The sequence below is a fragment of the Wyeomyia smithii genome, chromosome 3, assembly GCF_029784165.1.
Source record: "Wyeomyia smithii strain HCP4-BCI-WySm-NY-G18 chromosome 3, ASM2978416v1, whole genome shotgun sequence".
NCBI classification, from domain to species: domain Eukaryota; kingdom Metazoa; phylum Arthropoda; class Insecta; order Diptera; family Culicidae; genus Wyeomyia; species Wyeomyia smithii.
The window spans coordinates 275,566,127-275,591,985 of NC_073696.1; the positions used below are offsets into that span (position 1 = coordinate 275,566,127).

At 38.5% G+C, this 25,859-nt stretch overlaps 1 protein-coding gene across 7 annotated transcripts in view; it reads left to right on the forward strand.

Annotated features, from left to right (window-relative positions):
- The window catches only part of LOC129729604 (protein sprint), a 33,581-nt gene extending 9,813 nt beyond the window's left edge, over window positions 1-23,768 (forward strand). For 4 of the 7 annotated variants that reach the window (XM_055688304.1, XM_055688303.1, XM_055688306.1 and 1 more), the window contains exons 4-16: window positions 314-523; window positions 588-1,426; window positions 1,493-1,688; window positions 1,736-1,996; window positions 2,235-2,412; window positions 2,485-3,059; window positions 4,773-5,220; window positions 5,282-5,383; window positions 5,463-5,696; window positions 18,430-18,875; window positions 18,936-19,307; window positions 19,376-19,574; window positions 19,640-23,768. In XM_055688304.1, the coding sequence (XP_055544279.1) occupies window positions 314-523; window positions 588-1,426; window positions 1,493-1,688; window positions 1,736-1,996; window positions 2,235-2,412; window positions 2,485-3,059; window positions 4,773-5,220; window positions 5,282-5,383; window positions 5,463-5,696; window positions 18,430-18,875; window positions 18,936-19,307; window positions 19,376-19,574; window positions 19,640-19,842 (4,263 nt within the window). In that variant the 3' untranslated portion in view covers window positions 19,843-23,768. Of the gene's footprint in view, window positions 1-313; window positions 524-587; window positions 1,427-1,492; window positions 1,689-1,735; window positions 1,997-2,234; window positions 2,413-2,484; window positions 3,060-4,772; window positions 5,221-5,281; window positions 5,384-5,462; window positions 5,697-12,208; window positions 13,556-18,429; window positions 18,876-18,935; window positions 19,308-19,375; window positions 19,575-19,639 lie in introns of those variants that run through there. The other 3 variants (XM_055688308.1, XM_055688307.1, XM_055688309.1) reach the window with 3 other exon arrangements.
- Window positions 23,769-25,859: the final 2,091 nt, after the last annotated feature.

Consider the following 25,859-nt stretch of genomic DNA (forward strand, 5'->3'; position numbering starts at 1 on the left):
ACCTTGAAACTTTTATGAAATATTCACTGTTTACCAATGAAATGATAATGATAACTGTTTACCAATGAAATGATAATGATAACTGAGGAATCACAAAATTGTTCATCATTTTATCAATCCAACGACATATCGATTATTGTAATCCATCATGTGGTTACATCACTATTACCGTTTGAAATCTTTCATTCCAACGTTACACCTTGGATTTAGTTTCCGCAGAATGTGTCTCGATATAGTGCGGTTAGACGTAGTCCTACGTCAAAAAAAAGTGTTTAAACAATATTTATCAAATATCTATTTCTTCTTTCTCCAGTCGCAAAGCTCATTGGTATCTAGCTCCGAGGGAGGAATCCTGGCGGAAGGCGAGGAAACCTCCAGTGAATCTCAAGTATCGGATAACTCGCGCAGTCCAGCATGCGTTCTGGGTTTGGTCGAGCGTTTGCTACGAACTCATCCGGTATGGTTTCTGCCGGGGATACAACGTTCCGGAGCAGTTCACTTGCTACAGGGTAAAGAAGAAGGGGTATGTCACCTAAGCTATTTATAGTATATCGCTGTCTTCAATCGATCTTTCTCCCATTTTACAGAATTTTATTGTTCGTGGATCGAGCCAATCAAGAACGATGGCAGTTTCTGTTCGATTGCCAGCCGAATGCGGACCGTATATTGAACACTACTTAATTCAATCCAACGACGGGCTGCTGAGTTTGGAGAGTTCACGTTTTAAGTTCGACTCCATTCCCTCGTTGATTGCTCATTACTCACAGTGCTGTGATGAGCTTCCGGTTCAGTTGTGTCTCCCAAAGGCACTCCGGGAAGCGAAAAACCGTCAGCAGCTCTCGTCTCTGGCTCTGCTGGGTCAAGAGTTTTGGCGTTACCCAATGGCGTCGCCCAAACCGAGAACTCTTCTGTCGGCCAATTCTAGTCATTTGAACACTCCCTCTGACGCTACCCATTCGAGTGGCATCGGACTAACATTTAATAATCGAAACGCATCGAATTTTCACACGTTTGGTCACGAGAGCAACCCGAATCTTGTTGCGCCGGGCGAAACGCCGACGGACACAATATCGACGCTTAGCAGTTTTACCGTCGGACACGGCCAACAGTTGTTAAGTCCAGAATCGATTGACAGTGCGGTCGTGTGCTCACCAACTGACCCCAATCAAACCGGAATTATTGGTAAGACAAGCACATTTAAATCGAAGCGACCGCTTCCGTCACCAACGGTAGCAACTTCATACGAAGTCGAAAAACAGATTGAAATTTTCAACGCCAATTTAATGTCGAATAACAATAGCAACAATAGCAGTAGCAGCCATGATTCAAAGTTGAACGAATCCGCTGGTTCGGGTAGCACCCTCGAGCGCCAGTTGAAAACACCGCGGCCTACACCGCCGAATACGCTGAATATAAAACCAATTCGGTATGTCAATTAGATTCATTAATCGTTATGTAGTCCTAATTAATATAGCTTAATGTTATTCAATAGAAGTCCACCAGCACCACCTGCGCGACGTTTGAAGCCGCCTAGTAGCAGCACCATAAGCACTCCAAACGATTCCAATCCAGCGTTTTCCAATAACATCACCGTGACTACAACGGTCACTTTCAGTGTTGACAATCACACTAACGCACAAGTGATCGAACTAGTTCCGCAGAATGAGGGAAACTCAAACTTTGCAACGGTTGGTATAAAAGTGAATCTGCAACCGTTTTTCTATCTGCACACTAGTTTCAGACTACATCAAGGCGACTTCCACCGGATGGTGAATGCCACATTCCATGCACGCTGGCGAAGACACAAGACGTCGGATTAACTGACCGCGTTTCCGACTCCGACGGAAATTTCTCTCAAGCAGTGCAGTCGCCTCTTGGGCACCATGGGAACAATGGTTTTTCATTCCGGAAGAACGGCAAGGCTGATGCGAGCTCTTCGATACATAGCACCCGAACCAGCAGACGGAGCAAGCGTAAGGAATCAAAGCATTACCAGGTGAGTGATTCGCATTGTGGTTGTAGCTGAGCATCTGAAAATAGAGATGTAAGCCAATTCAGGTGTTGAGATTTAATTGCAAATCAGTATGAATATTAAAAAAATGCATTGTATTCATTTAAGAAAAAAAAAAAAAAACAGAAAAGTTGCAAGTAATGACCAAAGAAACATGTCAAAAAATAATAATATTGTATCATTTGACCTAACTGTTGTAACTTAAAACCCATTTTATTTACAGGAATCTGATATTCTCGAGTCGCCATCTGTTTACTGTAGAAGTAATCTTGGTGATAAGATTAGTGATTACGAGGATATATGGACGCAGGATAACAATGGTAACACAACCCTCATCAAATTGGATAAAATATCTACTTTCAAACCTGCATTAGAAAAACCGACTGATCTTCTTTCTCCAGGTATAACATTCTAAGAAATCGAGTCAAATTGTCCAATTTTTTTAAAACAATTTTTTTTCTCTATCTTTCAAGGAATGGTGAGCCATGAACATTTCAATCAGCATGCTCTGACGGAGCCTCCTACGCCGTACAATCCCAACTTCCACGAACACTCGAAGAATTCACTGTTGTCTGCGTTTAGCACGGAAAACGTTATACAGTTGCGCCAGCAGCGAGATGCGAGCAGTGATCGCAGCACGCCTACCGAGCTGCATCACCGCAATATACTGAAAACTTTTTCGCCCGCACCGACACCGACGATGCAGGATAAACCGCTCATCAATCCAATGCTGGAGCCACGCCACCGAATGGGATTTTGCTTCCCCAATGCGGTCGCAAACCGGGCTGAATTTAATATAGCTGATATTGGAAACACCAGAACTGAAACTTCGCCACTGCATAGCAATACTAGCAAACAGGATAGTCCATTTTATGCCGATCCAGCTGATATCTTGAATGGAATTGTGCGAAGAAGCCCGTTCCTTAGATCTAACGCTCTTGCCAGCAATCAGAGGCACTCGGAACCACCGAAGCAACTGCTCTCGTCCGGATTGGGTACGCAGTCTCCACTGATGTGGACCGCAACTGAACAGGACGCCAAGCAGAGGGTAAGTAAATATTTTTGTGTTTAAAATTTTTATTCGTCGTTGTTAAAATATTCGGTGGAGACGCATTGTATAATATACACATTAGCATTATTAAGAGCGCGATTATTAAGACACATCATTGCGGTTCACACATGCGACTGAAATTATATATTTCCGACCGGCGATAGGGTCATTCTGGTAGTAAATCAACATGTTGTCATAACAGCGCGCTAATCTATTGATATTTTGATCGCCTTCGCAATCAACTGGCGGTAACCGTTCGGGTGAGAATGCAGCTCGTAAACTGTCATTTGTTATTGATGCTGTAGTGCACGTTTGTTATTGTTATTGTTAGTTATTAGTGCATATTTATTATTGTCTCACTCATCATAACCTCAAATGGAGCAGCCTTTGCTTATCAATCCCAGCAGCCACACTGTCATAGAAACGTAATAATATCGATCGTTGCATCATCGGAAATTATATTTCTTTTTTTTTTTCCTGTTGGGTACATTCTCCACTGCGACCAGTTATTTGATCTATTGTGGCGGGCCCCGTTTGATGTAAGCCTCATCATAGTGTCCTACCACTATTTGATTGAGTGGTTTCCACTTGCTGATTATAGGCATCGTCCCAATAAGGTATTTTTAAACGAATAAAGTTCACTGCCTTATTTGGAGAAGTCATCCAAACATCTAATGGTTGTAACATGTTTTTATCAAAAAATTGCTTCCTTTTTTGTAAGAGTGCTTCGCAGTCACATAGTAAATGTTCCGAGGTTTCTCTATCTTGGTTACAGAAGCGACAGGCATCATCTTGCAACTTACCTATCTGCTTTAAGTAATATTTGCTTGAGCAGTGACCCGTCACAAGGCCACTGAAGGTTCAAAGATCTTTTTTTGAGAAATAAGGTAGTTTTTGAGTTACTGTTTTGTTGGGTGATATAAATCTCTTTGATTGTCGAGCTGTTTCATTGTTTTTCCAGATGTTATCTATTGTTGATTTTTCCCACTTCTTGAGTTCCATTTTGAGGGCACATTCTGAAATCCCACAAAATGGTTCTGGTCCTATGAATGGTTGCGTTGATCCATTTCTCGCCAACAGATCAGCTCTTTCATTCCCTTCAATACCACAATGTCCAGGTACCCACAATAGGTTCACTTTACTATTTCTAGCTGCCTGTTGTAGTAATTGAATACAATTCCAAACCAATTTTGAAGTACAGGAAGCGGATTTCAGTGCCTTCAGAGCAGCTTGACTATCCGAAATGTCTATAGTTGCGTCGTAAACACAATATAGCGCATTCAATTATTGCTTGTATTTCTGCTTGAAAAACAGTTGGCCATTCACCCATCGGTATAGATATGTTGACTCCGGGACCTGTTGCCCCAGCCACAACTCTATTGTTCAGCCTGGAACCATCCGTGTTACATTTCTTACAAAGCAACATTATTTCATTTGTCGAGCGGATCACTTGAAATGATTATCATCGCCATCACTCTGAATGTTCATTGTTTTGATTTTTTTCATTGGAAAAAAATAATTTGGTAAAATAGAGTTCAAACTCACGATCAGTTACAGTTGACTAGATTTTTTTTTTCTCCAAAGCTACCTGTCGTTTGGTTGGACAGAGCAGTCGTTTGTTTTACTTTGCAAATGTTTAGGTTCTTTCCATTAAGATAAACAATTTGCTTTTGTTTTACGGCTATTTACAAATATCCCTCTATTTTGCAGAATCATTTCGCCGCATCGCTTGATGAGCTGCAGAATCCTCGGAGTACTGCGCATCAACTCCGGTACGGCGACCGATTGGAACGATTCGAGCGATTATCGTTGGAGCAGACTGAAAACAACGACTATGATAATGACCTACGTTGGTTGGGCGAGCAAACAAAGTCGGAACAATATCAGCCCAAGAATGTGATAATGGCATCCCCATGCCAAGATAATAGCAGCAATAGCAGTAGTAATAGCAACAGCCAAAATCCTCACCAGCGCTGCCGGACGGTGACGGTCCATCAGATAATTGCCAATCGATTGCCACACCTTGACTTACCGGAGGTACCAGGTAATAGCGCCAACCCGGCAGAAGCAAAAGGAAACGTTGAGAACGGAGGGGCAGGTACTCTCACCAGAACCCAACGCAAATCTGCCTACGATAATGTAGAAAAACAAAACGTCGGTATGTAAATTTGTTGCTTTTGCGTATTTCCGAAGGTACAATTGGTTTTTTGTTTGTTTAGCTTATGCTTCATCCCTTCTAAATAGTGCCCAATCAGATGATGGGACTGTATTCTCCGAGCCGTGGGACAGTTCTCAATGGGACAGCTTTCTACCTCAAGACAGTAAGTTCTAACTAGAAGAGAATGATGTGTGTATGTGTGAGTGATTGATAAACATAAAAATGTTTTTTTTTCGATACAGGTAACAATGCTGACACTATGCCTGTAGGTGATGCGAATGGTCTTCAACCGGCACATGGAAGCAATTTGTGCGGCCAGAACCGGTACGGATCACGTAACGATTTGACCGGCAGTTACAGCAGCCTTTCGCTGCGTCGGGATGCACGAACGATAGTGAAAAAATGTAGCAGCTCAACGTCGCAAAAGATTGCGACCATTCTGCGCTCGAGAAGCTGCCGGGATCGAGAGATACTTTGTGAGTATGGGTTTGGAATTTTTTTGAGAGGAAAATTTTTATTGTCTATGTGTATTTGGGCTTTCGATAGTTAGAATGGAATTTTCCGGTGTTATTTGTACGATTGCTTTAAGTTTTCTCCGAGATTTAGGAATTTATTTTCGCTGCAATAGAATAAATTTTCAAATTGGGATTGATTGGATGTTACATCAAACAACACCGTATTGGGAAGTCCCACTTCCCATACTCGAAACAATTTGAAGATTTTTGTTGCCCACTTGCATTAAAATTTTTATTTATTGATAACTTTAATAACGTTGATGATTTTTGAAAATTGTGTTTGTTACAAGTTTTTACAGCTTGTCATTTGGCCGGTGTTAAGTCAGAGCGGACCAAGTGACATTTTGATCATTTCGAGAAAAACGAATTTGAAGTTTGTTGCTCTGGGAATTACGAAGTTTTCAATATTTTTGCGCAGTTTTGATGTTATGAGTTGGAGTAACTCTTTAACTGTATCATGCAATGTGACAATTGAAAAAAAGGAGTGCCGTGAGCTCATAAAGGACAGGTTTGTAATTGATTAAATGTACTTGATCCACTCTGATTGATTCAAAGAAGAATCATTAATGACTTGGTCCATTATGACTGAACAATTGAACATAAAATTTTAGTCCATTGATCGTCGAACAGTCAAAAAGTTTTTAATCTACATGGTTAGCCTCTGCGACATCAACAATCATTGGAAATAGTTTGAATAAGTTTTAAACTGTATTTGTTTCAACAAAGCAATGGTAGGAACGTAATGTTTCAATGGAACAAAAACATGGTTAATTCACTCAATTAAGTTAATCGTAATCATCCACTTTCTCTGTAACTTTGGCCAAAATTGCCGTAGAATTGATGGTGGACTGGATGGTTTCCTCGTGTGTTGGTTCTGGAATATCTTTCCCGTCTGGATGTAGTGCTTCAAGGACAGCTTCATGAAAAGTTGGCACAGGTTCACCATTATTGATTAGAAAATAATATTGAACAGTTGCTCTCTGCGATTGGGCCTTACACACTTAAATGTCAATCGAGTCAGCTTCTTCTTGTATTAACCCGTAAAGACCCGGGACGGAACTTTTTTTTAGAAAATGGTCGTTCTCAGCGATGCTGCGGCCGATTTGAGTAAACTCGGAATATTATTCAAGGGGAATAGTTGCTCTAAGTTTTAGTAAGGGTGCCACCCCTCTGAACCCCTCCCAGTTTATGTGAGACCCAAATATGTCTGTGCCTTTTTTTATTTTTTCCTACTGATTGAACAAACGCATGGATTTATCATACGTATCAAATGTCCTTTGCATCAAATTATGTCGAGTAGATGAAATACGATTAACAAAAGTAAATTTTGAAGTTACCAAATTATTTCAGTGCAAAATCACATAACTACGTATTTTCATAGAAAGTCAAAAAAGATGTTCTACTGAGGGAGATTGTAGCTGTGTCCTTCAAGTTTTCTACTCTACATTTTTAGAATTAGGTCTTCTAAGTCCAAATATGTTAAAAGATTCATTCTAGCATATACAGATTTTGAGAAAAACAAGTTTGAATTCACTAAAGTACGAATTTTCATGGAAATTCGATTTTCTCAGTCTCTCACAGTAGGTTTCTATTTTGTTTTTCCATTTTTCAACTTTGCATTTTTAGAAAAAGGTCTCCTGAATTCAAATATGGCGAAAGATTTATTCTAGCATGAACAGATTTTGAGAAAAACAAGTTTGAATTCACTAAAGTACGAATTTTCATGGAAATTCGATTTTCTCAGTCTCTCACAGTAGGTTTCTATTTTGTTTTTCCATTTTTCAACTTTACATTTTTAGAAAAAGGTCTCCTGATTTCGAATATGGCGAAAGATTTATTCTAGCATGAACAGATTTTGAGAAAAACAAGTTTGAATTCACTAAAGTACGAATTTTCATGGAAATTCGATTTTCTCAGTCTCTCACAGTAGGTTTCTATTTTGTTTTTCCATTTTTCAACTTTACATTTTTAGAAAAAGGTCTCCTGAATTCAAATATGGCGAAAGATTTATTCTAGCATGAACAGATTTTGAGAAAAACAAGTTTGAATTCACCAAAGTACGAATTTTCATGTAAATTTGATTTTCTCAGTCTCTCACAGTAGATTTTTGTTTTATTTTTCCATTTTTTAACTTTGCATTTTTATAAAAGGTCTCCTGAATCCAAATATGGCGAAAGATTTATTCTAGCATGAACTGATTTTGAGAAAAACAAGTTTGAATTCACTAAAGTACGAATTTTCATGGAAATTCGATTTTCTCAGTCTCTCACAGTAGGTTTCTATTTTGTTTTTCCATTTTTCAACTTTACATTTTTAGAAAAAGGTCTCCTGAATTCGAATATGGCGAAAGATTTATTCTAGCATGAACAGATTTTGAGAAAAACAAGTTTGAATTCACTAAAGTACGAATTTTCATGGAAATTCGATTTTCTCAGTCTCTCACAGTAGGTTTCTATTTTGTTTTTTCATTTTTCAACTTTACATTTTTAGAAAAAGGTCTCCTGAATTCAAATATGGCGAAAGATTTATTCTAGCATGAACAGATTTTGAGAAAACAAGTTTGAATTCATCAAAGTACGAATTTTCATGTAAATTTGATTTTCTCAGTCTCTCACAGTAGATTTTTGTTTTATTTTTCCATTTTTTAACTTTGCATTTTTATAAAAGGTCTCCTGAATCCAAATATGGCGAAAGATTTATTCTACCATGAACTGATTTTGAGAAAAACGAGTTTGAACTCACTAAGGTACTAAGGTACTGACTAAGGTACACTAAGGTACACACTAACACAAACGTTTTGCGGTGCCAGTGCTCACATTGATTTTTTTTATCTTCGTTGGTTTGGTTAGTTATTCGTAGTTCCGACCGTAGTCTCCGTATAAATTGTCCAAGAAAACAAAAAAAAAAACTCTATCGTCCGCTTTATTTACTCTAAAGACTAATCACAAGCCACGTGACTCTTTTTTTTGTTTTAAAACTTGAAAGGCTTTAATTTTTTTTTCAGTTCGTATATTTCTAAACCAACCCAAAAAATAGAAACCTACTGTGAGAGACTGAGAAAATCGAATTTCCATGAAAATTCGTACTTTAGTGAATTCAAACTTGTTTTTCTCAAAATCAGTTCATGCTAGAATAAATCTTTCGCCATATTTGGATTCAGGAGACCTTTTATAAAAATGCAAAGTTAAAAAATGGAAAAATAAAACAAAAATCTACTGTGAGAGACTGAGAAAATCAAATTTACATGAAAATTCGTACTTTGGTGAATTCAAACTTTTTTTTCTCAAAATCTGTTCATGCTAGAATAAATCTTACGCCATATTTGAATTTAGGAGACCTTTTTCTAGAAATGCAAAGTTGAAAAATGGAAAAACAAAATAGAAACCTACTGTGAGAGACTGAGAAAATCGAATTTCCATGAAAATTCGTACTTTAGTGAATTCAAACTTGTTTTTCTCAAAATCTGTTCATGCTAGAATAAATCTTTCGCCATATTTGAATTCAGGAGACCTTTTTCTAAAAATGCAAAGTTGAAAAATGGAAAAACAAAATAGAAACCTACTGTGAGAGACTGAGAAAATCGAATTTCCATGAAAATTCGTACTTTAGTGAATTCAAACTTGTTTTTCTCAAAATCTGTATATGCTAGAATGAATCTTTTAACATATTTAGACTTAGAAGACCTAATTCTAAAAATGTAGAGTAGAAAACTTGAAGGACACAGCTACAATCTCCCTCAGTAGAACATCTTTTTTGACTTTCTATGAAAATACGTAGTTATGTGATTTTGCACTGAAATAATTTGGTAACTTCAAAATTTACAAGGACATTTGATACGTATGATAAATCCATGCGTTTGTTCAATCAGTAGGAAAAAATGAAAAAAGGCACAGACATATTTGGGTCTCACATAAACTGGGAGGGGTTCAGAGGGGTGGCACCCTTACTAAAACTTAGAGCAACTATTCCCCTTGAATAATATTCCGAGTTTACTCAAATCGGCCGCAGCATCGCTGAGAACGACCATTTTCTAAAAAAAAGTTCCGTCCCGGGTCTTTACGGGTTAATATGAAAGGTCTTCTCCAAACAATCGCTTGTGCCTTTAGAATTGTAATTTCATTACGGGCAGAAATCTAATTAGCTTGCATAAAACAGTAACAAACATACACTTACCACTCATTTTAATCTTCTGAGAAAATAATTCATAGGTAAAATCGTTAAGTTTTAAGTCAGTACTACTACTGTAACCTGAACTTCTTTCTAAAATTGTGGAATTTTGTGTCACCCACACAAATGACTAACGTTTTTCATTTACGTGTTCAATCAGAGTGGAACATGTACGTTTTTCTGCTTTACTGGTAAAGTATACTTTTTTGACTAACGGGCAATAAAGCATCCCGATAAGTTGCCTGATAGTGTTGAAATCCATTCATGCTGACTTCAAACCGATGCTGTAAATTCCGATAATTTCAACTTTTTTCTACTTAACACATGGTCCACTTTGTCTGCACACTATAAGGCATGATATCAGGTCATATTAGTGACAGCAATAAACGGTCCAAAAACATATTAAAAAACACGGCAGTGTGTGAAACTTCACAGATTCCGATGGGGGGTGAGTAAAAGAGTTCTCTGATATGAAGAATTCCGGAAACACGCTTTAAAAATTCTTCCGTTCGTTCGCTTTTATCAATAGCTGAACGACCGAGTCTCCTTGAAAATAACCACTTGGTTCATTCTGACTGAACACTGTGATCGCTTTTCATTGGTCATGCAGACAAAATTCATGCTGTTATTTCTGCTGTTTTAAAGATAAATAAAATCTGATTGTTGTGTGATGTAGCTTCAGAAAATCTTTATCCAAAGCTATCATTAACTCGTTTTTTCTAATTTTGCGACTTGGTCCGGTCTGACTTAACACCGACCATTTGTACAAAAACGTGGTGGTCTTAATACCAATCTTTTTAAACCATGACTGGCAATTGTATTATTAGCCAATTTGTACCAGGTAAATGCATCTTCAGCGTCTTTTCGCTCGCTGTCTCGCTGTTGATCCATACATTTCATCCGATATTTATTTCCTGAAAGAAATCGACTAAATCGTACGGCTTGTCCGGTTATGTCTTGTGCTTTCCAGTGTGCCGCCAGTAACTCATGTTAGACCGTCCTAGTTGTTAAAGTCAGACCCAAACGGTCGAATGAGCTATTTTTGCCAGTAGGATTGTAGTGCTGATCCCACAAACGTGCTGCAAAAGGTCGAATTCCGAAAACGACATAGAGACACAGATCCATAGGATATCAATATTCAATATAGACGACATTTCCAGTGAACCTTTGAAAGTCGAAAGCGTGCAGTTGTAACCCTTCGAGTCTTTCTAAGAATGTGGGCCAAGGAAAAACTATCAGTAAACTGGACGAAAGAGCAGCTTTTTCGAATTATTAGGGTTCAGATTGCGACATAAAAGCCGTTGGTCTGTTCATCACAGCCAAACAAACCAAATCATCGTGTCATTAGTCAGATTTTGACATTTGTTGATCGTCATAGTTCACCTCTATTTCGGAATACCAGTGGCCCAACCATACAAACCGACGTCGACTCAGTCCAATCATCACATTGCGGTGGTGTCGCACGCCACATCTGTATTTGATTAACTAAAGCAACAAATCGATTGAAAGCTGCGTTACTTTGTTGAATAAACTTAGTCGCACTTTGTTGACCTTTGAACTAGTCGCACTTGACACCGTATCATCGAAGTCGAGATAGGTTAAAATTGAATATTGACACAGTTTCCGCGGAAAAGGACGTACATTTATGTCCAGCGTTAAGTGCTGGTAGGTGTATACTGATTGGAGCAAAACCAAACAAACTGAAAGGGCTGAAGTGCTGATGAAATCGTGCGTTTAGGTTGCGAAGCGGGCTCCAATTGGAAAACTGCGGGATTTAAATTTAACAAGCAAATTTTATTTACTACCAGCCTGAATGTACGGCATGTTTACCTGCGGGATGAAGTGACTTCAATTTTTGTTTTTTTTTTTACATTGGTTAGAACTGTCAATGAAATCTTCTACAGTAATACCCATTCTCTTATTTCTGCATAGTTCTAGTGGGTGGTGAGCCTGGATTTCTACGCATAGCCCACTAACCAGATAATGAAGCGCGCATTGATTTGTTTGCGGTGGCCTGCTTCGATGCCTGATGTTGTTCATTCACAATTCAGTCGCTAGTTGAAACCAATGCATGCGTAGAAGGCGGACCCGTCGACTTTACCATTACCACATTACCAATACTATCGAACGTTGCAGTTAATATTTTCTGCCTGTTTCGGGAGCAGGAAGATTAGCGCTGTATTGGTGGGAGTTAAGCAAAGGAACTCGGATTACGTTCTGCTTGACTGTTGTTGTCGCTTTTGTTTGTTCGCATCTTCCGAGAGGGAAAGTGCATCTAGATGCTTTGCGCTTTGTCAGCACATCATCAGTTTGTCGATAGAAATTAATCCGTGCGGAGGTACTAAGACACAGTAGTAAAAATAATTTCAATTTGTAATTTTGGTGGTGCGCATAAGCATGCAATTGCTTTGGTAGCACCCCATAAACGCAACGTCGTTGTCGTCACTTAAGCTTCTCGATTCGATCGCGTGTGCTTCATATCCCCAGTTCAAAGCTGTTCTGATGAGAAATTTCAGATTTCGCCGATTTGTGCAGTCTGGGAAAAACCGTTTCTCCATAAGCCATGCAGTGGTTCAAAAAGTGGTTACTCGGAAGGTCCGGGAGCCAGAATAACAACCTGACTGAGCCGGATACTGGCACGCATTGTGCGAGTGGGTTTGCTGAAATAAATCCGGCGGTAAATAGTCTACCACCAACGTCGACGAGCAACTCGCGGCTTAGTGTTGACAATTTTGCAATCCGCAACAGTGCTAATCGAAACTGTAAACAACCTCATCATGCTGATAAAGACGGCCTACTGCCACTGACGCTTGTGTCACTGGACGCTGGCTATAATAGCGCATGTAGTCGTCATTCGCCGTCCAGGGTAGATAGCAGCATATTTACAGCAGCAGGCGTTTGCGCGCAGTCTGTTGATAAAGTCGGCGGTAGCAAAAATGCAAGTGGCGTCTTTAACGATCGGACGAAATCATACGAATATGGGCTGAACCAGAACAGCAGTGCTGCATCTGAACTGGAGTATAGAAATATTCGCAACAGTAGTGCGAACTCGATTTTCATAAATGACGATCTGGAGCTGCTCATTCTGGACGAGTACGTGATCGTTGATCTAGACGATATTATTCCCATAGAAACATCATATTCCGCATTGGACTATTTTGTGCACTTCGGAAGCGGTGTAGAGTATGGGCTAGCGTTGGACAAGGTGCAATCAAAATCGAAAAAATCGTCGCTTATTTCATCTGGCAATCAAAGTCCCATAGACATTCTGTTGATTCAGCAGGACGTGCTGGATGCACTGAACCGATCACTGATGGGACCACTGTATCAGCCGTTGCAGAAGGAAGAACCGCCGCTAGTAGTAGAATCGCAGCCTCCGTGCTCGATCAAGGCGCTCGATCTGATGCGAATGCAGAACACGCCGGTGAGCGTACAAAAGCGTTTCGGACTGGACGATGCCGGTAACATCACCATCGACGTTGGCCACATCGAGGAGGAACGTGGCGAATCCGTGTATCTCAAGCCACGTTATCAGAAGTATTTCCGAAAGCTGGAGCACGCCGAGGAAATGTCCGAGGGAACTAAATTTCGCTTGAGTTGGCGGCAGCTGATACGGAAGATTTTACTCTGTCTAAGGTGCAGATTTTCGGAAGGTATGTTCATTCGCGATCCAACCCCCCATGTGTAAGGTATGTAAGGGATGATTTAAAATACTGATAGTGTTTTGATTGGTCAGGCATTTCCGTGGAATTGTTTACAGTTTATTAGAGGGAAACAAGTGCCCAGAATTGGGTAAATGTGTTAGAGTTGGATGCAACGGAATCAGTTGAATTGTATTTTCAAATTCAGACATGTTTCTATTTTTATTGTATACAAATTTGTTCATTCCGGCTATATATGGGAGTATTATTTATGTAATCAGCGTTTCTTCGATAAGACGCGATTTATACTACTGTATGAATCAGTGTTTATTCGCAGCAGGGTAACTATCAGTCATATAGCTCGAATTGTACGTATGATATATACCCTCGTGAAGTGATTGACTACCCGTCGTGGTAAATCTACCAAGTCGAAAGTTATATTTTGATTTGTTATATAACGTCACTGATATTACGTTTACTAATAATTAGTCACTGGATTCTGTATATCGTACTTTCTCATTCGGCTGCTTGTATTCTTCATTTTGCTCACATTTCTGAAATTGCCGATTATCCGCAACACATGTAAGAGTAGAATGGGATGAAGGTGTGTGTTAGAGCGATCGTGAACGAACAATTACGAAACTCTCATATAAAATTACGCGCTGGAATAGGAAGGGTGTCAAAAAGTACAGCTTAACGCGAATTTACTAGTGGAGTTTTTATTATGAATTACTTCGAATATGAAAAGGGAAGCTACATACTCTAATAGCGAAATTTCAATCGATAATAATCAATATGAATACGAGTGGCCAGGTGAATGACCTTTCGGGTAAAGTCTTAATGAATTAAAACTATAACAACAACAATATGAGCAGGAAAAAAATAACAGATATTTTATTTTAGAATAATCACTATTTTGGTATCAAAAATAATTGTAGCTTCTAATTTTCAATCTCTGCACCGTTAAGTGAAGTGCAAGGAGGCTTCGTAGCCAAACAGCGCTACATGTATTTAAAAAAAAGTAACGGTTAAAATTTCAGACTGATAGGAGGTTGATTTAAATTCAGGAAGGCACTAAGAATAACAGCAGGAAGAAAAAAGAGAGACCATATGTGAGGAAAAACAAAAGAAAAAAGAGTGGAGAGGGAGATAAAAGAATAAGAAGAATGAGGAAAATGGTAAAGGAGATAGGAAGAAAAAAAAGCAGAAGGAAAGAACAACATAAGAGAGTAAGAAACAGGACAGGAAAACGAGAAAGAAAGTATGGGAGACAGAGAGGGAAGTGAGACGGTACCGAGAGAGTGGTTGAGAGCGGTTAACGAAACGAGAGAGAGAGAGCCGAGTAGACGAAACGAAACCGAGAGAGAGAGAGGGGAGGAGAGCGAGAGCGAGAGAAGAGAGAGAGAGAGAGAGCGGGAGAGTGGAGAGAGAGGGAGAGAGAGAGAGAGCGGGAGAGAGAGAGAGAGCGGGAGAGAGAGAGAGAGAGAGAGAGAGAGAGAGAGAGAGAGAGAGAGAGAGAGAGAGATGGAGAGAGAGAGGAGAGAGAGAGAGAGAGAGAGAGAGAGAGAGAGCGGGAGAGAGAGAGAGGAGACGAGAGAGAGAGAGAGAGAGAGAGAGAGAGAGCGGGAGAGAGAGAGAGAGAGCGAGCGGGAGAGAGAGAGGGCGGGAGGAGAGAGAGAGGCGGGAGAGAGAGAGGGCGAGAGAGAGAGAGAGCGGAGAGAGAGAGGCGAGAGAGAGAGAGAGCGGGAGAGAGAGAGAGCGGAAGAGAGAGAGAGCGGAAGAGAGAGAGAGCGGAAGAGAGAAAGACGATGATAAAAATAGAAACAAAAGAAAGGAAAAAACGAGCGAGTAAGAAATAAAAATAGTGCACGACGACAAAGAGAAAGTGAGACTATGAAGGACTAAGGTTATGTAGACATCTCCAATCAATTGGCCCAGTACCGATAACTCGTTCCACAAGTACCATTTTGAAATATAACGTACGACAAACTTGAAGTCCACGATTAATGCTACAAGTTTGTCGAAGAAAGCAGTGCTCTAACTTTCACGCCTAAAGTGTGAGAGCCAATATTCAGTGGGATATTCAGCCAATATTCGTGGTGAATATAAAAATATTTACCGCGAATATTGGCTGAATATAGCACTGAATATGGGCTCTCACACTTCAAGTATAAGAGTTACAGCATTGCACTATTCGACAAACTTGTAGTACTACTTAGGGACTACAAGTTTGTTATACATTGTTTCTCAAAATTGTACTTATGGAGCACGCGGCGCAAAAGCACCTTAATTTTAATATGCAACCTTGTTTTTCACATCGCCCTAAACAACGATGAAAAATGTACTACTTTTTTTTTTTAGTTAAAAAGGCAACTAGAAGCCAAAATACATATCTGTTTATGGATGTGATAAGTTATAAATTTAAAAGTTAAATATATAACGCGAAGATTGTTCAAATTTTCACCCTACAAAGTGTGTAGTAGAACCAACGTATATTTAAAATTTTGAAACTTGAAGCGAAAAATAAAATTTAAAACTTAAAGCAAAAAATAAAATTTAAAACTTAAAGCAAAAAATAATTGCACAAAACTACAATGGCAAAGAATTGTGTTATAACATGTTATAACAAACCCCATAAATAAAGTAAAATGCAGAGTTCTAGTAATAGGGAGAATAAAGAAAAACAAACAAAGATAAACAGTAGGAGGATAAAAATTAGTGCTGACATTTTAAATACTACTATCTACTTAACTACTAAATACTACTACAGGCCCCGTTCGATTTTGACAACACGTCAAAATTTTCCATGTTGCCAAAATCGAGCCATGCCAAAAACGAACGGTTTTTTTCCATCATAGTTTTTTACTTTTTTTGTGTGCTATGATGACAAACTCTAGGAATGGCCACCAATGGGTTAGTTTTTGAGTTCCAAGTCGTTATAGGTGGCGCTTGGTGGGTTTTAGTCAAGGGGATGGCAACATGCTATCTCTTTCTATGTTGAATGAGTGAAGAGTCTTCCCGACAAAAGCGGTAAATATACGGAACTTTTGCGGGGCTTTATTTTTAAATTAAGCCCAGATATGTTGCCTACTGTCAAACGTGTAGAGTTAAGATAGGGCTGGCCAATGGCGATCCAGACACTTAATATTCTCGAAAACGAATTAGAAACACGTCCTGTTAGGTCAAATAACGATAGTGGAATAGCAAAATTTATTTAACATTTAAGTATCATGGCATACTATAAATATCGTGGATTGTTTTAATCTCAATAAAATAATTAGAGGCATGGTACATATGGTAGGCATGGCAATCGTTGTTTCTAGGGATGGGTGATACTAGCATCGATTCCAACGGTATCGATTCTAGCGGTCGCAGCATCGATTATTTTCGCAACTTTACCCCATTTTACGGTACTGTTTGGTTTCAAAACTTTCTTAAAACATTTATTCGGAACATTGTACACCCCAAAAATAATTGTTGTTCTTTAACCCGTAAAGACCCGGGACGGAACTTGTTTTTTGGAAATGCTCGTTCTCAGCACTGGAACAGTCGATTTGAGTAAACTTGGAATTTTATTCAAGGGGAATAGTTGTTCTAAGTTTTTGTAAAGGTGCCACCCCTCTGGACCCCTCCCCGTTTTTATGAGACGCAAATATGTCTGTGTTTTTTTCTAATTTTTCAAACAGATTGAGCAAACAATGGGATTTTTCATACGTATCAAATGCTCCATGTATCAAATCATGTCAGGTAGATGAAATATGGTATGTAAAAGTGAATTTTGGAGTTTCTAAATTATTTCAGTACAAATTCACAAAACTACGTTTTTTCATAAAAAAAATCAAATAAAAAATTCGTTCTTCAAATTTCAAGCTCTACATTTTTGAAGTAAGGTCTCCCGAATCCATACGCGATGAAATATTCATTTTAGCATGCAAACTAAAGTACGTATTTTCATGCAAACCGGATTTTCTCAGTCTCCCACGGTAGATTTCAACTTAGCTCTTCAATTTTCAAGCTCTATATTTCTAGAGTCTTCTGAATCCGAAGATGGTGAAAGATTTATTCTAATATGCATTTTTTGCAATTTTCCTGTTGTTATAATCTCTAATTGAGGTCCGGAAATACTTCAAAGCTTTACTGCCGCTCCAAGCATAACTGTCCCATATTCTGTGCAAACCTTATGGACGCTGGGACAGTTATGCCTGGAGCGGCAGTTCAGGTATTATCAAATTTCAAAAACTCTAGAGTTTACTAAATATTTCTCAATTTCCGGAATTTTTTGAAAATCAATTTCTCAAATAAATTCAAAATATCTCTAAGCCTTCTTTTTTAATATGATACAATTAAAAAATTTACCTAAATTTTTTGAATTATAGTCATTTTTTGACGAATTTCGAGAAAAATGTCGTTGTTTGGAAACTTCGAAATTTCGCGTAATTTCGCGCAGCTTTACAGCCGGCTGCCTTTTTAACCATTATAAAACAACCATTTTCAAAGCCACAATGCTTTTGTGTCAATTAGATTAGAGATGATTAGATGAGGTTTATTGAGGTTTTGAAGATATGAAGTTCTAAAGAGCTCTGACTATGAAAAAGCCTATTTATCTTTTGGCATAAACAATCAACATAATAAAACATGTTCAGCAAATCTACCCGGAAACGTTAGGTAACAGACGCTGCATTGGAGAACGCATTGCGCAGCCTGTTTGCCCATGTGCTTTGCGGCTTTCTGCGTCGTTGCTGTGTAAGCAACTTTAAAACGATAGTGTCAGTGCGAAAAAAGGCAAACAACAGTTGCCATAAAGAAACTAATTCTTCTGGGTTAGAGCTTTTACTTATCACTGCTAATCCTGCTTCTGTATCAAACCGGTATGTTCTCCATTGCAGGCCACCCGCGCAACAAGACGGTTTTCAGTGGACCGGGTGAAAGCATTGGCATGTACGCGTTATCACTGGCGGACGATACAGAGTCGACATTTTCCCGTAATATTTCCAACTTCATCTCCTGCACCAAGGAATCGAAGGCGGCTCCGCAGGTTGTGATGCGCAATATGCGACAGTTCATGAGCGGCATGAAAAACTATCTGGTAAAACACGGTGAGGGCGAGTTCGGCAACGAAGTTCAGAAGGCACGCTCGCAGCTCAAGTCAGACGAATTCCTCAATCTAGACTCGATCTTGGAGGAGGTTATGCACCGGTTGGTGATACTGCCACTACGAGAGCATCTCTACGGGTTGTTTGTAGACTACTACACACAGTCGGGTGATATTCAGCTGCTGGTGGAGAAAGTTAAACTGACCGCTGGCCGGGTACCGATGGTGTTTGGAATTAAGGTAAGTGAATTTTTTTGCATTAGGCGGATGAGATTTGTAATTTGGCAGTTTTCTCCTAAGAACACTGTGACTCCACCCAGCGCAAGTGCATTACGCCAGATATCTACCCTCTTCGTACGGCTGCAGGAGGCGGAGCTGCCATTGGAAAAGCTTGATCTGCTACTGACGGCAGTGTCGACTATCTTCGAAGCGACCAGTTGCACTAACGGCCAGCAGTTGAGTGCAGATGATTTTTTGCCAGTATTAGTACTAGTGGTAGCCCATTGTGGCTTTATTGGGGCCGAAATTGAAGCAGAATATATGTGGGGCCTCATTCAACCATCGTTACTTAGCGGAGAGGCCGGCTACTACTTGACAGCGCTGTGCAGTGCCGTTCACGTGCTGAAGAATTTCTCCCTGCAGGATCACGACGGTAATTCTGGGTCGCAAGAGGTGAGCTTTCCTTTTCTGAACTGCATGCGATGATGATGATGATCCATCACCTTTTCTCGTCAATACAGTGGACATCGTCAACTTTCCCTGAGTGTTCGTCGGTGTTACGGGTTATCATACCGGACGAATATAACGGTTCCATTCAAACGCGAACTCTCCCGATTAGACCGCACACAACGACGCGAGAAGTTTGTCGGATCATCGCCCACAAGGCACGAATCACCAACGCTCAAGACTATGGATTGTTTAAACTAATTGATGGAGAAGGTAAAGTAGAATGTCATTCCCTAGTTTTTCGATTTATACTGATTTCCAATTTGAACCTTTTGCAGAAACATTGCTCCAGGACAACGAGTGTCCGCAGGATGTACGCATGGCCGCCTGCGGTAGGCATTGTATGATCGCCTACAAGCGTGTTGATGCAAAAATCGCCTGGCCTACCGTGATGCCACCGACGACGACAACGACGACAGCGTCGACGGCGACGACGACTACCACGATGACTATGATGACGATGACTGATACCAATCAATAGCGTTATGAAAATAGGTTTTTTTAAATATACACTTTATTTATTGCAACTCTCACTATCGCAGCAGGCTACCACACTAGCTAGGTTTCGTACATAAAAAAAAACATTGCAAAACAATAGCTGATGATGATTTGAAACTGTGACAAATAAGCTCCTGATGCGTTTTTATATATACAAACACACCACTATATATATGCATGATTTTTTTTGAAATTCTGCCGGCACTAACTGATGATTTATCTGGGTAAGAATAGCTTTCCACTGCTAGCACGTATGACTGCGAATGACATTCTGCTAATCGTAACCAATCAATTAATTTAAGCAATCTCGTATTAGTAGTGAGTGGGTGGTCAAACAACGACCGTGAACCCTTCGGTGTGACTGATTTTCGTTCTGTGAAAGTGCTTTCTGCGCTGCGTGTGTCGACAAAGCTAACTCTAATCATCAGCGAGAACAGAAATGTTTGGAGGGCTTTCTTCTCGTTTGTTTTAAAAATGAAAGATGTTCATCTTTAGCGTTAGATTTTGACAGCATGGCTCTAAAGATGTTTCAAGGAGAATCAGCAAACGGTTCCACTAAAATGGAAATAATGGAGTTGAACGGTTTCCCGATCTGAACTATTTTTTCCCGGAGATGGAGCGGATGATCAATTTAGAATTTTGTTCGTTTAAATATTAGCATAATCAAGCTGCAAAGCTAGAGTGCAGTTGACGTTTATCGTGGTTTTGCTAGTAGTAGTTCGCCTGAAATTAGGCTGATTCCTGCTTTATATCCGCAGGGTTATTACGCAACTCGCTTTACTGTTGATTTCACTTTGCGAGTTAATTTTTGTCAGTGCAGTCTCGAAAATATGCTCAAAAGCACTCCCTTGACTGTAATTTTTATACCAGCGACGAACTTGAAACTTCCGATTTTTAAAGCTATTTCTTCAATTTTTTGCGATAAATGGGAAAACGCCCAATTAATAAGTAAAAGATAAGAGAAATTTTTATCGACAATATTAAAATTATACCTCTAATGACCGCAATTTTTTTTTGAAGAAATAAGTTTAAACAGTTTTTTCAGTTGTTTGTTAATCAAATTACTTGAACTGTTGATCAAATTACTTCTGAATCGGGATGTGGAATAGAAATGAGTGCCAAGATTTTTTAAATCAAAGACAAAAAAATCTAGAAAACGCATGTTCGTGTTGCAAATTTTCAGGCTCACCTATAGCTTTTTCCGCAGAATGAGAAAATAACAAAACTGACCAATTTACTTTGTTATGACAGTTCTGTAAATTGGGCATCAAAATTATAAATTTTGTCTTTTAAACCACATTCGATAAGTTGTCCACAGAATGAAAATTAATAACAGTTTCTCATATAGCTGCGACTGTAGAAAATGTTTGGGACATTTGCATTGATACTTCTATCAGTGAATTTTATTCGCTAATTTCGACTTTTAAATTCTATGTTAAAATTCTGGTCAATTTTTTCGGTTTGTTTGGCCTTCATGTATATTTTAAAAAGCTTCGCAGGAGAAGTGTTAAAAATGGGAACAGAAGCTTTTGCAAAGAAGCTGCTATTTGCGTTAGTATCTTTGCTAAAGTTTAGTATTTTCATTTTTATCTTTTTGCACAGGGAATTTTAATTTTTTTTTCAGATTTTCTTATACGCGAAAGATAAATTTTGCGTATGCACGAATCGATCATTTATTGTCTAACGAAAACGTCATTAAACACAGAAATTACATAACCAAAAAGTTTGGGCCGTATTACAGAAGCTGCGACGAGCGACTCGCCTCACTTGAAACACATGATCAATCAAAATTTCTGATGCTCACAAAGGCAAAGATATGAAAAATTCTGTAACTGAGATTTTAGGAATCACCAAGGATAGGATTAGGCGATTATCGCTTCTTGTAAAAACTCAATTTTATCAAAATGGACCGAATTTGGTCTGCGGGACAGTGGACACACTTACAGTCGAGGCTTATTCTCTATTCACTATTATCATCATGCAAAAAAGCACTAACCTTGCTCTGCCGACTGGTTTTGTTGCCGTTGAAACTATTTTTATCGACCGGACCTGTCCTTTCGATTTCGTTTGAAGAGTTCACTTCCAATCGAAGTTTCAGGAATTGTATTTAAATTAGGTTCACCTGTAAAAAGGAAAAAAGTGTTATTCGGTGATGAGCAAAAAACTTTACCAGAGCAGAAACTCATAAAATATCCTACCATTAGTGAATAAACTGTTCATTTAGTCTATATTTTAAACGAAACACTTTCACACTCCTTGCAAAAAAAGGAAAGCTGCGCACGTGATATAAGAAAGTTTTTACCGCCAGACTACTTTGATCTAAAAAGCATGGTTTAAAGGGTTTAAATTTTCTGCAAACATTTCTGTTCACGCTTCGTCGCATAGCAATCGTCGTCGTCAACATGATCGAAAACCAACCGGAAGTGTAGTGTATTAACTTTCCAATGAATATTTAACCCATTCTAAAACATACTGTTAATCGTAAAGTACTTACTTGAGCAATATAGCGCCACACGATGTAAATAATTTTAACCTTTTTACCACTAATTCGCCCTTCGATCGAACCACTTTTGCCAGTCTCATATTGTTTGTTACAAGTACTCAGAGCTGAACCGAAAAAAATGTTCAACGGTTACGTTTAGTAGTTCCATCCTGTTTTGTATCATTCTTTAACTCTTTGTATTTGTCATAAAATGACCAATCGTAGCGTTATATGTTGCCAAAAAACGGTAGAAAAGCAAACAAATTGTTTAACTGATAAGACCATTTTCTTAATATATAATAAGCTATAACAATATATTTACCTTCTGTAAGCGAACTGTGCATCAGACAATCTAATAAGAGGAAAAAAAAATCGAAACAGTATCGATGTTTTGTGATCGCAACTACTATGTTACTAAAAGAATAATAATCGTGTGTGTAATTCATCCAACTCTGGACCAAGTCAGCCCTATTTCTTCCCACGTTTAATCTGTTTTACAGCGAAAACATTAAAAAAAAAGTTTAGTTACTACCCTAGTCAGAAGATCGTTTATTTTAATTTTGGCTTGCTATATACATATTTATCGACTTTGTTGACCGTTTGTTGATAGTCCATTTTACTGCATAATTAGTTGATATGCGGCCCCCTCTAAATTCCCCTTTTGGGGTGAGCCAGCAAACCAATAACAAAACCCGACAAGCGAACAGCGCGTGCAACTCGTTCGAAATCTAATTTCATCAATCTACCTAAATCTAATCGATTTTATGCATTTTTGCTAATATTTATCTAACAGTTTACTTACAACATATTTAGACAGCTCTCCAGACGGTGTGTCTTTTGTCTTACGTAACGCGTGCATTTTAAAACTAGATATTCCAGTACTATACTAGTTTGTAACATTTCATACAAAACAAAATCCTCCGTATATTTGCTCATCGTTCTGAAAAGAAGAAAACTAAAAAAAAAACTACCTAAATTGAACTCAATTGATGCTCACATTTATACATACTAGTAAGTAAAACCAAACAAACAATAACTCCGAGTCCCTGCCAAACTTGCATCAGCACTCGACGTTTTCCTCCCCTTTGTCCCATGAGGAATCATCATCAAAAGCGTTTCTCTGAAAGCGGAGAATGTAGTGAAAAGTTAATATTTTTGATACCAGCACATTGCACTGTGTAATTCTCAAACCGTACCCTCTTTACTCTAAAACCACTGTGTGCATGAGCGAATTTGGTTTGGACTGTGAAAATTTACACTTTTCCTGAACAAAAAACAAAAACTTAACATCAATCTTGCCAAATGAGAATAAAATCAATGATAATATTATTGAAAATATTATAAACAAGTTTTTGGATGCATCTATTTTTACATGATAACCAACTACGTAAGCTCAATGAAAGTAATAAAGCAAAATAAAAGTAACATTCGGTGTGTTTCACATATCTTGATAAATATTACCTTCCCTGTGTGTTAGCGAAGTGGAAGATGAAAGGTATGGTTCGAATCTAGGCTGACGAAGGTGAGTGAAACTCAAACGCACCCTTTTGGGTGGAGTCAGAATCTTTCAAGTACCAACAGAAACACGTGAATTGCAAGAGACTTTTCCAATTTTTTTAATAATTGTATTGTACTTACCTACTTCCGTAGCGTCCGTTGTGAATAATACTGGGCAGATTAGTGCAATTTCGTCTAGAGCAGGAGTGTTCGATTCATATCTTCATACCATGAACTGTTATCAACCCTAATAATTGTCTCTGATAACATGAAACCGTTAAAATATTAGCCCTTGAGACAGAATAATTAACTTTACCTAGTAAAACTCAGCTCGGTATTTCTAATATTTTCTGTAAAATTAAACGTGAAAAAAGCAACGTGGAAACTTTACAACCGTTTGTGAATTCGTACGCCGCTTACTTTGATCGTTGTTCTAGAAAAAATTCTAGAATTCGAATCATCCTAAAGGGTTGTAAACGCAATGCTTTTTGATGAGGGTTGGGTAAAAATCATATCGACACACTATCGATTAAATAAACTCTGCAGAAACCACAAATAACCGCCTTCAATTATTTTAAAAGTACAACAGTCGGAAATAGTTAATGCGTCATTGTGAAAACACAACCACATGTTCACTGTGGTGATGTACGCATAAGGTAGTGTTTTTACCTGTGAAGCATTAACTATGTCCGACTGTTGTGCAGTTGCTGTGTAAAAGAAATAATGGTAGGTGTTAGTATTGTGGGTTGAAATCCAACTCAATGTTGATTGTGACACTAAACCTGGAAAAAATAAACGGCAGATTTGTCAAAATTTCGCAGAAGGTTAGATTCACCCAGCAAAAAGTGGAGAGGCGGGTTCGCCAATGGCTTAATTGTACAGTGTTTACTCGTGACAATTTTTACGGTGATAAAGATTGGTGGATTCACCAGAAGGAAAAAAGAACGGTTGTTTTACCATGAAACAATTTAACTGCGGGTTCGCTGAATGTTAGATAGTGGGTTTATCGTGACAAGAGCTATAGCGGTTTCGCTGAAGTTTAAAGAACGGTGGGTTCACCGTGAAAAAAAAAAGCAAAAATCGAAATCGCTAAAAATATATGAATGATGATTTCAAGACGAATTGTTGAAATAGATTGAAGGGCGATTCGCCAAATGCTCATGAATTTTACTGGTTCACTGCAAATGTCGGTGAAAAGCTTGTATGACTCGTTTTCTTATGGTAACGTAATATTTTTTAAGAAACTAAAAAAATATTACGTTACCATAAGTTCAAAAAAAAAACTGAAATTTCAAAATCAAAATGGCGGCCATTTTAGCAAAAAAAAGTTCTTTCATGAAAAATGATTATTTAAAAAATCATAGAACATTGGAAAAGTCAGATATCGAAAAACGGTCATGTAACAAGTTAGAATGGATCTTCAATACCACGAGATAGTGATCCGAGTCAACGTTGGACGAGGACCCTGCTTGATATGAAAATTCAATACTTTGTTCGCTTGGGAACTTCGATCCCGTGACATTCTACCTAACTCTTTCGGGGTACTCTACTGAACGAACAAAGTCTGCAGATTATGTTTAGGAATTTGTTAAAAAATGGCAAACAAGCATTTGTTAAAAAATGGTAAACAAGCAAGCGTATTTTGGTAAAATAGAGATTTTCCGTCCGATTATGCTCAACAAACAATTTCGTTATGTAACAGCTCATTGAACATATTGAATATATTGAACAGCTTCATAGACTGTAAATTAACAAAATGTTAGTTGGGTACCCCCTATTTAATTTTTTTTTCTTCAGTGTAATTTGTATTCAATGATTAATAATACATACTAGAAACGAATTGTTTTCTATGAGTACCGAATTCACTATAATTTCAAGAAAAATTTAAAATTGTACTTATGTTGATTTTTTTTGACGTTGCACGAATGTTGAGTTTTCATATCTACGTTCTAGCAACACTGCAAAACATTTCTCACCACCAGGCTTGCCAGGTCATTTTTTCAAATGTCTTCACTTTCCGA